General features: G+C 35.7%; 1 protein-coding gene across 1 annotated transcript in view; it reads left to right on the forward strand.

Moving 5' to 3' along the window:
- Cep290 (Centrosomal protein 290kDa) overlaps positions 1–16,917 on the forward strand; it is a 48,777-nt gene extending 31,860 nt beyond the window's left edge. Inside the window, exons 18-34 of the mRNA XM_089646284.1 lie at positions 618–727; positions 1,055–1,231; positions 2,370–2,640; positions 3,727–3,991; positions 4,835–5,546; positions 5,638–5,775; positions 6,152–6,431; positions 6,759–7,003; positions 8,055–8,201; positions 8,652–8,816; positions 9,715–9,872; positions 10,656–10,855; positions 11,352–11,548; positions 12,115–12,263; positions 14,798–14,889; positions 16,443–16,571; positions 16,876–16,917. Coding sequence (XP_089502410.1) covers positions 618–727; positions 1,055–1,231; positions 2,370–2,640; positions 3,727–3,991; positions 4,835–5,546; positions 5,638–5,775; positions 6,152–6,431; positions 6,759–7,003; positions 8,055–8,201; positions 8,652–8,816; positions 9,715–9,872; positions 10,656–10,855; positions 11,352–11,548; positions 12,115–12,263; positions 14,798–14,889; positions 16,443–16,571; positions 16,876–16,917 — 3,477 coding nt within the window. The remainder of the gene's footprint in view (positions 1–617; positions 728–1,054; positions 1,232–2,369; positions 2,641–3,726; positions 3,992–4,834; positions 5,547–5,637; positions 5,776–6,151; positions 6,432–6,758; positions 7,004–8,054; positions 8,202–8,651; positions 8,817–9,714; positions 9,873–10,655; positions 10,856–11,351; positions 11,549–12,114; positions 12,264–14,797; positions 14,890–16,442; positions 16,572–16,875) is intronic.
- The last annotated feature ends 171 nt before the right edge of the window (positions 16,918–17,088 follow it).

A 17,088-nucleotide genomic window follows, 5' to 3' on the forward strand; every position in this document is an offset into this window, starting at 1 on the left:
GCAAATATTTATTTTTCCTCAATAGGGAATTCTCGTGCATTTTGTAAATAATTTATTTCAATAAAGATAATTATTTTATTATGTGCCTCTTTTTTTTCTTTTTTTTTAAATGCATTTTCAATTTTTTGTAGTTTAAAAATTGCGTGCTATTTCGGCTCTGAAAACGGTCATGCGCCATTTTGACAGCTACGTCACAAGTGCTACGTCACACCTTTGCCGCCGCCGCCGCCATCGGTTTGCAGGATCTACTCAGGCCGGTCAACAGTGACGTCATCGTTCGCCCTTGAACGCTTGATCAATCACTGGGTGTTTTTAGCTGCATTGAAATATTTCGTTCGCGCCTGTTTTTAAAGTCATTATAACTTTAATAAATGATTTTTGAAAATTATAAAAAACTATGTATTCTTGTGTCTGAAGTGTTTCTACAAGTGAATAATTAATAAAAAGTGATTTTTTGGTGTGAAGAGAATTCCCTATTGATTAAATTAGCGCCATCTGTGAAAGAGCAGATTAAGAAATTCCACCCAATTACCAATACCCAATTACCTTATGAAATAATGATGTGGCACTGGTGATGAGTGCAAATTTATAAATTATTATTTTGTTTTTTTTTTCAGTCAAATGATTTCCAGCATGATAAATTAGTGAGTGACCTCGAAATGAATATTCTTAGACATCAAATACTGGATCTGCAGTCTTCTAACGATAATAAGGCCATCATCGCAAGGTAAGTCATGAAAACATACCTACACAGTTTGATGCAGTTAACTGGATTTAGTCGTATTTGGTGACCAGATCTGAATAGCCAAGTACTCCCCCACTTTCCTCTTCCCCATTTCCTTCCCATCCCCACTACCTTCAGCCTCACACCATACCCCGATTGGGGATGCCATAGTCTCACTGGCTCCAGTTGATTGGGAGCAGTAGGGACTCTTGTGTTTTTGAACTTGAACTAAATGTTTTCCGCAAGTGGGTCTCAAAATGATTTATTTTAAGCTTTTAATTTCAACCATTTAATATGTCCTGAATTAAGAAGTTCTGTTTGTTTTAACAGACTGAGCGGAGAGATATTGGTGTCTCACTTGCACACGGCGGAGATGCACAAGAAGCGTGAGAAGCTGACCGCGTCTCTCAAGAAGGAGAAAGACAGAATCAAGCGTCTCGAGAACATTGTGCATGAAAAAGAGATGCAGTTTGATAACTACGTCTCCAGAACTAATTTCAAAATCAGGTAAAACTACCGACGTATTATGTATCATAATAAGAACCATGAGCTATTTGGTACTTTTATACAAATTAGTTGATGGCTTAATGGATGCACCTGACTTAACTATACTAATAATGTTCCGAGTACCAAATCGTAACACGTGACTTCCAGAGTTGTTCTTTGTTTATTCATCTAAAACAAACTATTTCATTAATTCCCCAGCCCAAAGGCTAACATAGGCTAAGAAATAAATTCAATTCCGTTCATATGTATTTTCATTTACATATTCCGTACTAAAATTTAAATCAGAAGTTTCCAACATTTTGTTTCGCTAAAATTAAAATGTTATATAATCAGTAACTTACTTTTTAATTTAAATATTTTCCTTATATGTACCTGACTTTTTGTGTTGATTTTACTTTTTACACCAGGCAGGTATCAGTACATTTTTTCTCTCTTCTTTCATGTCTGTATCTGTTTTACTAACGTGTATCATGTGGACTCAATTTGTTCCTATCTTATTTTTGTATATTATAGTGTTGCTATGCTGCCAATATGGTTAAATTGAATTGCAAATCCCATTCATGCAGCTAGGAATAAAAATATGATCATGTTAATTTGAATGCACTCTATAATGTAATTAATTTATACTTGTCTTATGTAAAAACCTGAAGGGCGTAAATAAATAAATAAATAATTATTGTATACCATGGATAATTAAGCTTCTGTAGGGAATCAGATACTCGAGTCGGGCCATGTCAAGAGTCAGAATAATAGAAGAGTATGTATGAGATGATATATGAATGTAAATGAGGCAAGAAGTGTATGCCAAGAGTTTGGCGGTTCATCCTCTCTGCCTACCCCTGCGGAAAAAAAGGCGTGATGGTTAGTTAGTTAGGGAATTTATCTTTGCAATTAGATTTATAATTTATTTTCTTGCTTTAAATGCAAAAATGTTTCTTAAAATGACTTCAGCTATGTTTTGTGCTTCCCAACCTTTTTTTTCCTCATCTCCTTCCTCTCCCCCAGCTTCTTCCGCTCCCCAGATCCTGCAGCCTCACAACATTCTTTCATTTCATATAGTCCCACTGGCTCCGGGCATTCGAAACATTTACGCGATATCAAATAAAAATAAATTAGATTGTTTCATTTTTTTGTTCAGTTTTCTTAGTTCTGCAATCCAAGCACTCCGCGAACAGTACCAATGTTCCATTCCGCTGGCTGTCTTAGAAAACGTCTACAATACCAAAGAAGAGTGGAAGAGGAAGCGCGGGGAACTCGAAGAACTGGAGATGCAGATCAGACAAAAGGTTGATGCCGAGAAAGGCGAGGCAGATGAGAATAGCGTGGGACTTGACCAAAGCGCGGGAGACGTGCTCTGCCTTAATAATGAAATGTTGCAATGTCCGCATAATCTCGAAAGGAAATTGAAGGTAGGCGAATGGTGTAGTTTAATTATGTACCAAGATAAATATCTACATCAAATAAACTTTTTGCATTTTAAACAGATTGTAGCGCCCTTCGTGGCAGCCGGACGCGTCCTTACGTCCTCCAACCGCTTTGTGTTTTTTTTAATATTTTCAAGGGAAATGAGGCAACATCCCTTTGAAATTATTTTTTAAATCAGTCTATCAACATTTTAAATTAACTTAACAATTAGTAATAAGAACTTTATAGTAATGTGATTAGAGTGCAGTGTGTTAAAAATGAATAATCGAAAATTCTGGTAAATAATATTCGAAATTCGCTGAAGTTGAACTTGCGACGAGGATCGGTAACTGTAGGTATGCCAGATGTTTTCAACGGAATTCTTAGAAACTCTGAAGGCCCTAACAAGTGTTTCGTTAAGCCCAGGTTAATTTATTATCCCGACCATCGCCTTTTATTGCGGGCACAATGCACCACTCACACAATCACCACGAACAAGATTACATGGAGATGAATGATGGAATTTCCGAACGTCACAGCGGTGCTGCCAAGGTCTGTTATCTATGTGAGGATACTGTGTCAGCGCTTAACTAGCAGCAAACACATACCTGGACGGATGACGAACCTCGTGCTGGCACTGTTGGTGGATGCGGTAGACTCTCTCGCTGCAGCAGCTGGTCCAGTTTCTTCACCACCTAGGATTCTTGCTGTAGAGTCTCCATCCTCTATCTTCGTGTCAGCTGTTCCTGTACTTCATTTTATTTAACTTAATTTCACATTATTTTGGAATATTTATATTTTTTGTAATACCTGCATCGACTGTAAAGTGCCCCTGAGGTGATATCTCACAAAAGCGGCGCTATACAAATTGTCCAATAAATAAATAAATAAAAAGCTGATATTAACCCCATGGAGATTATTTTTTTTTAAATTTAGACCTAAAATATACATGTTCAGACTCGATGTACTCGAAAACGAAAGTTCAAATCAAAAAAACTTGTACCACAAAATCTACTCCAAATTTGTCGTAGGTTCACCAGTTTCCGGCTCGTACTGTGAGTTTTTAGACAATGTGTGTTAATTTTTTTAAGGAATCAAAATGGAAGCGAGAAAAATTGCTACTCGATTCTAAAATATCCAATTTGTCTGAGGATCGAAACCGGCTGGAGTTGAAGGTGGATTCTTTGGAAGAAAGTTTGCTGATGCTGACATTCGCCTTTGGAAGTAACAATGGTTCTTCTAACCATCAGAACGCCGCAGGAGATAACTTGCAGACGTCTCCTTTCCATATCAGACGCTCGTCTTCAATCGTTGAACTGACGGATATTGACTCAGATGATATCAATCAAATCAATGGTCAGTAATAAACATAATATTTCACAATTTGTTAAAAATTAAGTTTTGAAGCAATATTAATTATTAAATCGAAAGTATTCAAAAAGCATATCAGAAAAATAGGTTATTGCACTCATCCAAATATGATCTGAATTCTGGAATCTTCCGCCAACCAGTTGACTGCTCTGACCTATCAGTTTCATGACATCCTTCACACCCGCCGTGTTCTTTTGTGTTAACTAACTAATTATCACATGGTTTCTCCGTAGGAGTAGGCAGAGAGTACAAACCGCCAAACAACTCAGTCTTGGCACACACTTCTTGCCTCTTTCACATTCATGCATTGTCTCATACATACTCTTCCATTATTCTGACTCTTGACACGGCCCGACTCAAGATTTGGTTCACTTGATCGTGTCTTATCTTCCTCGTCCCAACTTTCTTTTACCATTCACTTAACATCATTCATTCTTTCTTCATTTTAAACCATCTTATAATCTAGTATTTTAATATATATTTAATTATTTAAATTGTTGGCGGTATTATTTTTCAATGACAGTAAAATTATATTTTTTAATGACCTAAATTTACTTAATTTTACCTCATCTAACCTATTCCTAATTCACTGGTTCACCCACTTGGTGATGATTTTCATTGTTCTGCCATTAGTAATTTTTTCCACATCATTTGGGGTCTCTGGAATCTTCCAATGGTTTTATGCTCTATTAGATAATCAAATTTGTGGTTCATTTTAATTCATATTTTAGGAATTGCAAGATTATTTATATTTCCAAGAGATCTGCATTCATACTCTTAATTAGGTTTCTTCAATAATAATTAATTGTTTTTTCTTATTTTCTACAGATACACCAATACAAAAACCAACACCAAAACCACGCACATTTGTAAAAACATCTCCAACACACCGAGCGAAAGACAAAGTACAATCGTTAATAGATTCAGATGTCAATCTACCTGGTTCTCCTATTAAAATGTCTGAAAAACCACTCCTAGAGCCGGCACGAACTACGGTGGTGATTCAAACTGATCCGTGCAACTTAGAAAATGCCATCTGTCAAACCGACTTCGAAATTTACTCAGTCAATGACAGAAACACAGTCAACGATGAAATTTGCGAGTTGAAAAATCAGTTGAATATTGTGCAAGAAGATTTAATTTCTGCTCTTGCCTTAGCATCAGACAGAGCTGAAAAACTGTTGAATTTCGATTCAGAAAAATGCATATATGAATCCAAGATAGCAGCCACTGAACAGCTGATACTTGACAAGGATAAAATGATTGACAGTTTAGAGACAAAAATTCAAGAAGTCGGCCTAAAATTGTCTAAATTCGATGCTGAATCTGAAAAATTGAATCACGATAATGAAACTGAGCAGTTGCAAAATGTCTTGAAGAGTTTGCGACAGGTGGAAGCGGAGAAAGATGAGACGATAGCGGAATATAGAAGTTTGTTAGAGAGTGAAAAGATTGAGCACAACAAAACTACAGCCATTGCACAGAAACAAATGTTTGATATGAAAATGCAGTTGGAATCCTTAGACAGAGAGTATGTTAGGTAAAATTTGTTCTTATTTAATACTCAGTACATATTTATAACTCTATTTTTGTCAATCTATTATTAACTTGTGTTGATATTTTTGTTTCAGTTTAAAAGATCTGATGACTGCACCATCTCATATTGAAAGCTACAATAGTACCATTGAAAAGTACCGAGGCAAAATATTAGAATTAGAAGAAAGATGCTTCCAATTGCAGAGAGACTTTGAGAGTGCTCACGCTGCTGTGTAAGTTTTTTATACTGACCAGTTTTTTTATTGTGTGTTTTAATAATAATTGAAATAAAGTTGCAAGCTGAAAATACATAGGTACTTTAGTTAGCCTAAAAATTCCAAACAGAAAAAGTTGGATAAATTTCATGATGTCAGATACAGTCAAACAAGGTTTAATGCTTCCTCGTTATGTAAGATGCTAGTTTTTTTGCCCACTTTGATACATATGTCAACGCAGTCCATCACCTCTTCCTCAGTCTGCCTCTGGGTCACATTGATAGCTCGTGCAGTTTGGTTGGGGCTCGGCGACAACTGACACGCTTCTGTGCCATATAACCCTTTGTTTCTATTATCTAAGCTGTAAACAATTATATAATTAATTATTTTTCAGTCTTTCTTCACGTTCAGAATGTGAACGTTGGAAAACACTGTCCGGCGAACGATTCTCTGACCTGGAAACGCTCAGTCGCCGATTGGAGGAGAAGCACAATGACGAGGTCAACTCATATAGGACTGAGGCTTCTCATTGGTTGGCTGAGCTGAACATCTCCAAGCGGAACATCGGGGAACTCAGGGCGGAACTTAACCAGGGCAAGATGAGTGCCGCACGCCAGGTGGCTGATAGGGACGAGGTTATTAGGCGATTACACATCGTCAATGGGAATTTAAAGGTTAGTCAATAATGCTCATTGAAACCTCTATTCATCGTTTTGAAGGGACCTATTGAAAAAAATTACAAATACGGGTAAAAGATAAATAAAATTTCCCGTTCAGTACCTTGTGTCTGACAAGTGGTCACCAGATACCAGTCAAAAGCAAAACACCACCCAAGTAATAATAATAGTGTAATAACGCATGTATTTTAAATTCATTTGTTTGTGAACACCGAGTTTCGAACCCGCAATCTCTGGATTGGTACCACCAGTTCAGCATGATGACATGACACCTAGAATGGCCTCCTATTTTATTTTCTCTAAAACATTATAAATCCATTACAGCAACAGGTGCTTAACCTCCAGACCGTCATATCGGCCAGCGACCCCACTTTTGACCTCTCGGCCATCACGGAGCTGGAAGAAGAAGAAGATTTGGCCTTGGAGAGTGCCCTGACAACCGTACAGTCGCACCGACTAGACACAAACGGCCGGACAGAATCTACCAGCGATACCATGGTGGATGTGGATTCCAATCGGGGAATGTACAGCGATAGGAATATGCAGAGCGGCCGGTTGCAATCGGGATGGTAAACAAAAATTGTGGAATTTTTTTTTTAACTTTATGTATTTACATGGTACCAAGAAGAGCTTCGATTGCCTGGAGTTATTTGCATTATGGCATCTCCTAGGAAGTGAAGAAAGGCACCTTCTTTCAACCCAAATTGGTTCCTAGCCTAATGCTTGTGACAGACCACGCTATAAGCGCGCTATATTTTCGTGGCTTGGTCTATTTCAGCATATCGCTCGCCATACATTCCCATTGGCAGTGTATGGCGAGCGATAAGCTGAAATAGGTCAAGCCATGGTGCGTATAGTGTAATTTGTCGCCTACCCAAAGCTCTTGGTCAAATTCCGATGATGATTTTTCAGACTTTCAAGAACCCTCTTTCCATTTTCTTTTATCTTATATTTTGATATGATAGCAAATGGATATTTTAAAACTTCACAGCTGATGATGGAAACGAAGTCGCAAGATGCAATTCAAATTTCATGATGCCAGAGGTCACCATTCAAGAACTTCACGTCAACAGATTTTCTGCTTTAAAGTTAAAATTTTGTTCAATTTTTTTAATACGATGGTGGTACATATTAAATTACAGAATTCTGCCATATTAAGAGTCCGCATTCTGAATTTCTACCGACAAATAACATGCTACACTTCAAGTTTTAAGCTCTCTCATATTCAGATGTTATAAGTAGTTATATGAAATTCCTTCAATAGAAATAATTCGCAACGTATGCTCCCAAAATTATAAAAAACACATCAGGTTCTGTTATTTAACATGTTGTGAAAAAATTCACAGCGCTTCTTTAAATGCTACTTAACACAGACGTCAAGCGATTTTTGCTCTTTTTCAAATATGTAAGTCATGTTTTATTAAATATTTTTACAACAGGTGCTTACACCTAATAATTACAATGTTTGTTTTTTAAATATTAGTGTGCTCCCTTTATCATTCGTATTCATATATCTCCCTCTTAAACCATCTTCAGTAATCTTCTTCTTCTTTGTGAATCCTTATAACGGAGTCTCAAGAAATTAGATAAAAATAATGAACGTACAATATTTTCCATCAGGTCTGATTCAACCTTGGAGCGTGTCAGGAGGGAGAAGCAGATGCTGGGCAAGCAGAACTCGCTTCTGAGGAAACAGATTCGGGTGTTGGGCGCTCGAGAGAGGAGGTCCAGGCTGGAGCTGCAGAACCTCAAGTCACAGCTATCCAGGTAATCCATTCTTTTTTCCTATCACTAGTTTATAGGATTAGAAGGAGTGAGCCTGCTCATGTTTGTCTGAACAAGAGACCCATGCTTTAGGTGGGAGGAACACAGAGGTTGGCAAATCAAACACAGAGGTCGGCAAATCATTTCACAGCCGAGCTGTTGAATACGAGAATGAACAAAGCAACCCCTTCTCGTGTGACAAATTTCAACCGTGTACAACTGTTGGGTGGGCGTTTGGCATGTTTCCGGTCACCGGTGCCAAAGGGATCAATGACTCAAATTCCACTGTACATCTTCCATTGAAATACTACCAGTAGGTAGAACTAGAACAGCATTCTCACCTGATGCTCTAAAGACTACAAAATGGAATCTATCAAGCAAACTGCTCATTTCCGCATGGAGTAATAATTATTGTACTGACAGCTTATAAAATATGTCTTATATTCATTTTAGATCCGGTTTAAACAATATGAAACAGTTCACAAACCATGAAGAGACTTCGTTTCTGCAACGAAAAATTGAAGCACTCGAGAATCAACTATCAGAGAGAACCACCTACAGCGTTAGCAGCAACAATGCCAGAGCCATGCAGATTGCTCTGTGGGATAAACAGAAGAGGTTAGTTTGTATAATGGACAAAAATAAGAAAGAAACCGCAATCGATCTGGTAAATAAGATACAAAAGAGGGTTTTGCAAAAATATACTTTAGAAAGTCAAAATCAGACCTATTCCACAAAAGGTTTCTGTAGTAAAATTTGTACATTGCGTTACTCTCAAATAGAGTAGATGTTCTGAATTTGAGTTTCGGTGGCGAGCTTATCATTTTATTTTCTGTGTTTTTCTACTTTATGTTCTTTAGAATATTATTAATATTGTTTTAATCATAGACATTCAAATTAATAGACCAGTCCATCAGGGAAAGGGGAACAAACCAAATTGTGCGGAGCGGGGAGGTTGGGTGACTATATCCCTTTCTGCGATTTATCAGTAAATGAATCCTTCAAAATTACATCTGCTTACGAATAACTTGTCCTTTAATGGTGTTCAAATTGCTGGCTTAGTAAATCCCAAATCGGGTAATCAGGCTTGTTTACAAAATCAAATATTTTGTTACACTATTTAGTGAGATACTTTTACGAATGTATTAAATTTCCTCATCTCACTAATTTTTGCATCGCTACACAACCCGACTTGTAGAGAGATCAGTTAAAAACGAACATCCGGCCCCTGCGCAGAAAAGTCCCACAATGGACACCACTGCAAACCGTTGCCTTACTTTAGCGAACTTTACTTTTCTACGCAGGGTCTGGTTATTTAGTACGCACTCTTCGGCATCAAAACTAATGTTATAGTTTATTCGAAACATTCTCAAACCCTCCTGGTGCCAAAAATACGATCAAGTGGTTTGCCTCCAGCTCGTCAAAATAATACCCAGATTTTATGTTAGGGCAAGTCTAACAATTTGGATGTCTATGGTTTCAATATTAAATTTGTATTTCTGCTTTCAACCAACAGATGGCAGGAGACATCAGAGAGATGGAAGCAGAGATTTGAGGAGAAGTGCGCCCAGTTGGAGAGGATGGACAGACATCTAGAGGCGGCTCGGGTTACCATTCAAAGGATCGAGAAGGAAAAGAGGCTCTTGGATTCTAGGCTGTCTAAAACTTCTAGAAGTAAGACATTTTTATTATTACATACATAATATTAAGACTTACCTCATAGGATATTTCTCTCCTATACCGCGAACATTAAGAAAATATAAAACTATACATTGCTCTAATTTAATCAGGTGGAAATTTTTACAAACCCACCCTTAAAAAATAAAGAATTTACCTTTAGTATCTGAAGGTAAAAATCACATATCAACAGAAGGGGGGGTTGCTATGTTCCCCCATATATCGCGGTTTGTTTCACAGAATTTGAACAATTTGTCAAATTTCAAAGTTGATTTTCAAGTTCTGTGAAGGTTCTATTCAAGTCCTGTTGTGATTTCAGTTTTGTGAAGCAATTGGCCAATTATGTATAATAATAGAACTTGAATAGAATCTTCACAGAACTTGCAAATCAACTATGAAATTTGATGAATTGTTCAAATTCCGTGACACAACCCGTCCTTAATCTCTTAAACGCCAGCTTATTCGGATTCGTTTAAAAAATCGTTTCTTTGAATATTACTACATAGCTACTCTGGGGAAAATAATTATATTCTATTTTTATAAATACATAAAAATATTCTATTTCGCAAAAAACAAGTGAGTTATACTGATTATGGTGTCGAATTTCATGAAATTCATAAAAGTGCCAATAACTTGAAAGCTAAAGACTTATGATATTCAGGTCTGTCATGAGTTGAGCTATCAGATTTCTTTTGACTCTGTGACACTCTGTATATATTTGTGTACACCAAAAGACGAGAATTTTGTTATTTATATCAACGTTCTGTTTAAAATTGACAGCTACCGATGGTCCAACGCCATCAACTGTCACCGGTGACTATGACAACCATCTGGAGCTACTCCTGAGGGACAAGGAGAGACTGGAGGAGGAAGTGAGAGGGCTGAGGGGGAAGCTGGAGGGAACCGTAACACAAGGGTCGCTAATGGAGAGGCTGGAGGCCCAGCAGAGGAGAATCACTTCTCTGGAGTTGGCCGATAAGGTTCAGTATTGCTTGAATATATTTGTATACATAACTACTGCTACTAAAAATTACAATGAGAACCACGTGGCTTGAGTTCATTGAAGATATTTCTGTGACTAAATATGTTTTCTTAACATTATTTTTTGCATTACTATTATTTATGAATTTTATAACAAATCATTGGAATTCAAATCTAAATTATAATGTCACATTACAAAGTATCTGCTTCATATGAACAAACATTTTTATATCCTCTATTTCAAGCTGAAACCAACCATACACATTAACAAAATTTCATTGTAATCGGTTGGGTGGTTTCGCAGATTAGCGTGTACAGTGACACTTGATTCTATATATATTAAGATTTTACATAATACGAAACATGCACATAGTGCTGACCTCTATTGCCAATAAAGTAAATCAATATCTTTTGAATGTAGCTATTTATAATATTACGTATTTATATAGTATATTTATAATATTATGTTTTCCTTATTTTTTTTTTCCATTCAAGGGAAAAGACATTCTAGTATCGGAGTACGAGCGTCTTCTGGAGCAGAACTCTTTCCTCGCAAAACGCAATCTCAAATTGGAGTCGGAAATATTGGATGGACAGCTGGTCAACTTGGGGCGGAGACTAGAGCCAGACGGGAGCGAGGGGGAGAACCTCTGCTGCAGGAGGAACCGGCTGCAGAAGGAACACTTGGAAAAGTTTGTTTAAATGTATTTACTAATTGTCGACGGACAAGATGTAAGGCTCTCGACTAGCAATCCTGAGGTCGCGTGTTCAAAACCCGGCATGCGCAACTAAATTTTATTTGATTGATTTGTGTTATTATTATTTAATGAGCAGGCAGCATTCTTCTGATGCGCTCATATCTGATTCCACAATAATTTTACAGTAATTGATGTTTTTTTAATTTAAAATAAGTTAATCATTTCTTCTCTCCAAATAAGAATCCAATCGAGCTATAAATTGGTTTATATTAGTAAAATTGATGACATGTTGTGGAAGTTTGTTCCATGCATCTACTACTCTATTTGCAAGGAAGTGTTTCCTAGGATTTACATTAAGATATTTTGCGGAATGTTCTAAGATAATCTCAGGTGAAAGATCAACGTTCAGATCGAAAATTTGCATGAAATGGCGAGTTTGGTGACCAGATTTTAATAGCCAGGAACTTCCCAACCTTTCAACACACCCTTTTTGGGTATGCCATAATCCCACTGGCTGCACAGTTGTAACTCTTTTACTATAATATTGCTTTTTTCTTCAGCTATGTGAAGTTACTCAAAGAAGAAAACAGCCAAATACTTTCGAGGAACATTGAGCAACCTGTATTGGATGTGACTTCAACCAAAACTAGCTCAGTTTCTCAGGCCAAGAGAACAGCCGATCTAGAGCGTACTGTACTCACATTGAGAGGTAAATATGTATTGTGATAAATTATTCTTATGTCGTATTGCCATAGAAAATAGAAACAAGAGAGATGGGCTGTGAACCATTATTAATATGAAACCGCATGTCGTTCACTCATACTACATACTGCAAATCGCGTCTATGCCTTTGTTTCTACCTTTACACCAAACATAGCGTATTCATTGCACAGCAGCTTTGATGGTGCGTGCATTGGCATCAGTTGGCACACTTTCATGCCACATCTCTTATTGTTTCTAATAACTATGTTTGTACACTATGAAATGGCTGGGTAACACAGGCAGGATACTCAAGAAATGGAGTCATACCCACAGATATATGAATATATAGACTAGAAATTAAAGATGAGGGGTAAAATCAACTGTTGAAGAACGAATATACTAATATATAAATAATATACATTCCACATATATACATATATGTGAAATGTATATGTATAGCATCAATAAAAACTGCTTGTGGATGTATTATTTTAATGAAAAATGCTATTTCTAATTGTAAAGTCTCTAACAGCCCTGAACTGTGTACTTATAATCCAATGTTTCACATTACTGTAAAAGCCTTTTATGGCGTTTAATAAATAAATAAATAAATAAACGAAGGGGGTAAAGCTGACTGTGATTCGTCAATAAATCAATCTGACAGTATATAGGCACCTTGCATTATAATATCACCATTTAGTTCTTAAAAGTAAAATCTGCTTTTGAATGAATAGATATTTTTACATGGGAGCGCAAATTACTCGCCACGTTATGAACAAATTTGCGAAGTCCAAATTCGGCAAAATAAATTTCTTCTATTTTCAGAGTTGAATGTTTCGTTTACGTATTTAGTTAAGACACTTTTATAAATGTTCATAATTTACTTCCCAGCAACCAACCAGCTTTGTGTTTCGCGTCCAGACGTATATCGATGTGATAGTATATGTTTCTACAACTGATCCATATTATACGATGTGAATATGCTTAAAATAAAGTAAAATAATACTTATATATGGAATGTAATACAACAATTGGGTTTATTCTCTTTTTCACATCTATTTTTACAAGTTTTCATACCACAAGTCACCATTTTGCCGTGTTATTTCGTAAAATGAACCGATGATGCCTCGACCATAGTTCGCACAAGAATGATGACGTCACGTTTTCTAAATTCACTTGAGGCCATACGCGAGCCCAGCCGGCTCCAATGGAACCGGTATGGGGAGTGGGGAATAATACGCTTTTAATCACATAGGGCAGGTCTACTAATATTCATATGTCTATGAGTCATACCCCATATATAATAATAACCGTGTTTTAAATTTTACACAATCACATATTAGGCAATTGACTGACCTAATATGTTTGCATAAAATTATCCACGGCCATCTTGATACCTCATTATGTCTTAGCAATATTGAAATAAATGTCCCCAATTCCCATTGTTTAAGACACCATAGCATTTTTCACGTGAATATTTTCAAAAATAATATCGCCTATTTTAGCCCTCTGACTCAAATGTGTCGACTGTTTAATAAGATTGAGTGTGCTGAAGTAGATATTTTTGTCGATAATTTATATGGATTCAGAAAAAAAATTCTGCTATTGTTAAAAAATATGTTTCACTGATTATACTATGTATTACTTGCGTCTCTTACTTTTCTGTAATATTTTTGTTTCATATATATTTTTAAATTTTGTATTTTTATTTGTTTTATATTTGAATCTTTATTTAGGTATATGAAAATTAATGTGTCCTATGGCTGAGTAGATTTTGGTAATTGTCGTACCTATTTGTATATTAACTGAGTTTTTATAACTGGATTGTTCTCACATAAGTGAGATCGTCTGTAAAAACCCAGTATGTATAAATAAATAAATAAACATTTAAATTTTACACAATTTCATTTAAATTTTACAAAATTACATTTAAATTTTACACAACACGTTTATTTGTAAGGCCCTAGGAATAGCTCCATGAAAGATCATTCAATTATCTTCTCATTATGCTGTGCCATTTATATATGTTCGCAAGACAACTGTTGTGACGTCCGCATACGGAGCACGGCTGCTTGCTATCCAACTGATGTGGCGTCCGCATACAATGGGTTAATAAAATTTAATTTAAACATTAATATTTATTATTTTTGTAAACTTTTGAAAATAATGTAGATTCAGATTCTGACAAGACAGGCAAATAAATATTTTAATTATTATTTTTTTGGTAAACTAATGTTTAAGACAAGATTTTTTACGCATAGCACAAAGGGTAACAATTATTTTTATAAGCAATAATTATTAGCCTGAAGCCGCCATAGCTCAGTAGTCAGAGCTGTCGACGGGAAATCGAAAGGACACGGGTTCAAGTCCCGTTGGCGTCATGTATCTTTTATCAGGAGATTTTTCAATGTGGATGAGTGTTTCAGGCTAATAATTATTGCTTATAAAAAATATTTTAATGTTTTCTTGTATATTTTTATAAATTCTTGGCTCTTTAATTAGAATTTTTCGGCAATAAAAAAGTGTTATTTTTGTTTGTAGGTTTGATCGGAAGTCTGCAAGCAGAAAATAAGAGGCTGCTAATGGGCTCTGGCAAATTGAAAAGAAGTCCTGTTCACACTTCTAATGAAAAAGTATAAAACTCAAAATATTTATAATGGTGCAACTATGTACGTTAAGATTCCTTTGTATCAAAAACCTCAGCTCAATTATCTCAATGTTGTAAAAAAACTTAATTTAATGAATCTTTCGGCTCTTCTTCTGATTTCTATCAGAAGAAAACACAAAGTACTATATAAAGAGAAACCACTTGCAATGCAATACATACTGACTCAGTCTGTAGTCACCACAAATTGGCATAGTCAATCAATAGATCACTACAATAGGAATTGGAATTAGATTGGTAGATACTGTCAGTTGATACTGATGATTCCTGGTGAAATACCAATGTTCAGAATCGAAAAGTTGCTTAAGGTTAAACGCAACGCTCGTTGTATTCTACGTGTTCACAGATGGCGTTAATTAATTAATTTTGTTTAAATACGCTTTTGCAAGGTATTGCTTTACAGTATTAAGACAAATTATTTGTTTGCGCCCTCATATACGCAATATGAATGTGAATAAATAGTTTTGTACATATAAAAACTCAATTCTATCGAGAAAGGCATACAAATACAATATTGGATTGAATCATCGGTAAAATATTGTATTTGTGTGCCTTTCTCGAAAGAATTAAGTCTTTAAACGAACAAAACTATTGATTCATATTCATATTGCGTATATACGGGCGCAAACAAATGATTTGTCTTAACCCCTCAGCAACGTAAGCAGATATACACGATAAAATAACGATAGCAGTCAAGTACAATAAGCGTGTTTACACGTCAACGCGTGTCTCTCCATAGAAATCGTTCTTACTCCGTTATTATTTTAGTTACATCCCTCAAACAAAAACTAAAAGGTCGATTATAGATCAAGCTACACATCACTACCAAGTTGTCTATGGAAATACAAAACAGGAATCTGCTGACAGTCGCATAATTGACAAAACATTTTTACCCGCGCAAAATGTCTGCCGGTAGCGCCGCGCGCTTCACATATTAAATTTTTATAAAATATTTTTATATGAAATGATAAAAAAGTGAGGTGATAAAAGTGTTTATTACACATATATACAATAGAATAAATATTTTTGTTTACATAATCTGTGATTTTAGTACCATTTTCACCTAAAAACATGACGTGAGTCATTTTTAACCTATTTTTAATGTTTGCGTTCTAAATTTTAATATTTAAAAATGCTAATATTTATTTGTAATATAATAATTTGAAAGCTTATTTTGTAACTTTTCTAAAACAGTTTTTACTATTCGGCTACGTTCAGAAATGTTTCATTTATAGAGCTTTAATTGTGAAGCGGTAATAACAAAAAGTTTTCGTAAAATGTCATTTCGTTAAAGACAGTTAAAGTGCTTACATGGCGATTTTCTGAGGGGTTAATATTGTAAAGCAATACCTTGCAAAAGCGTATTTAAACAAAATTAATTAATTAACGCCATCTGTGAACACGTAGAATACAACGAGCGTTGCGTTTAACCTTAAAACAAAACCACCTCAAGACCATGATGATGCTGAACCAAATATGTCTTTTATTTATTTAAATAAAATTTGAAAATTGCTGTTTCAGATACTCGATGAACTGAGACGAGAAATCGATGCTTGCAGAAGAACAATAAACGAAAAAGATGAATTACTGGAGAGAGCCAAGATGCTTTTGAGAAAAGCAGTTGAAAAGGAAAAATCACTTCTACGAGAGGTTTTAAAAATATATTTATTATATGTACCTACAAAATACTGCCAGCCATTACAAAGACCAGGTGTCCATTTAGCCGCCTCGGACAAAGTTGGGCAAAGCAACTCCAGGGGCTTAGCGAGGAGAGTTGGGTCTGCTACGGACGGAAGCCACTGAGTAGCGCAGTACAGGGACACCTGGGGGCGCTGCATCAAAGCTTTGGGTTCCCAATACGACAAGGGGAAAAAATAGATACAAAATTAAATGTGTAAAAGATATATAGTATCTCCAAATAAATATTCATCTTTGACATTTTATTATTTTTCAGATTTCAACATTGAAAGGAAAGTCGGAACAAGAAGAAAATTGAAGAATCATTTTGGGAATGTTTACTGTATTATTTATTTATATTAGTGGAGGACACCGGAAGGGCGATGTTGATTTAATATTTACACAAATGTACAATTTTATTCCAAGATTTACGAAATTTTGCACACTTGACCTTCAAAAAAAGAAAGAGGTCTCATATTATGATACAGAA

The sequence above is a fragment of the Hesperophylax consimilis genome, chromosome 24, assembly GCF_061612785.1.
Source record: "Hesperophylax consimilis isolate HC1 chromosome 24, BYU_Hcon_1.0, whole genome shotgun sequence".
Lineage (NCBI taxonomy): Eukaryota > Metazoa > Arthropoda > Insecta > Trichoptera > Limnephilidae > Hesperophylax > Hesperophylax consimilis.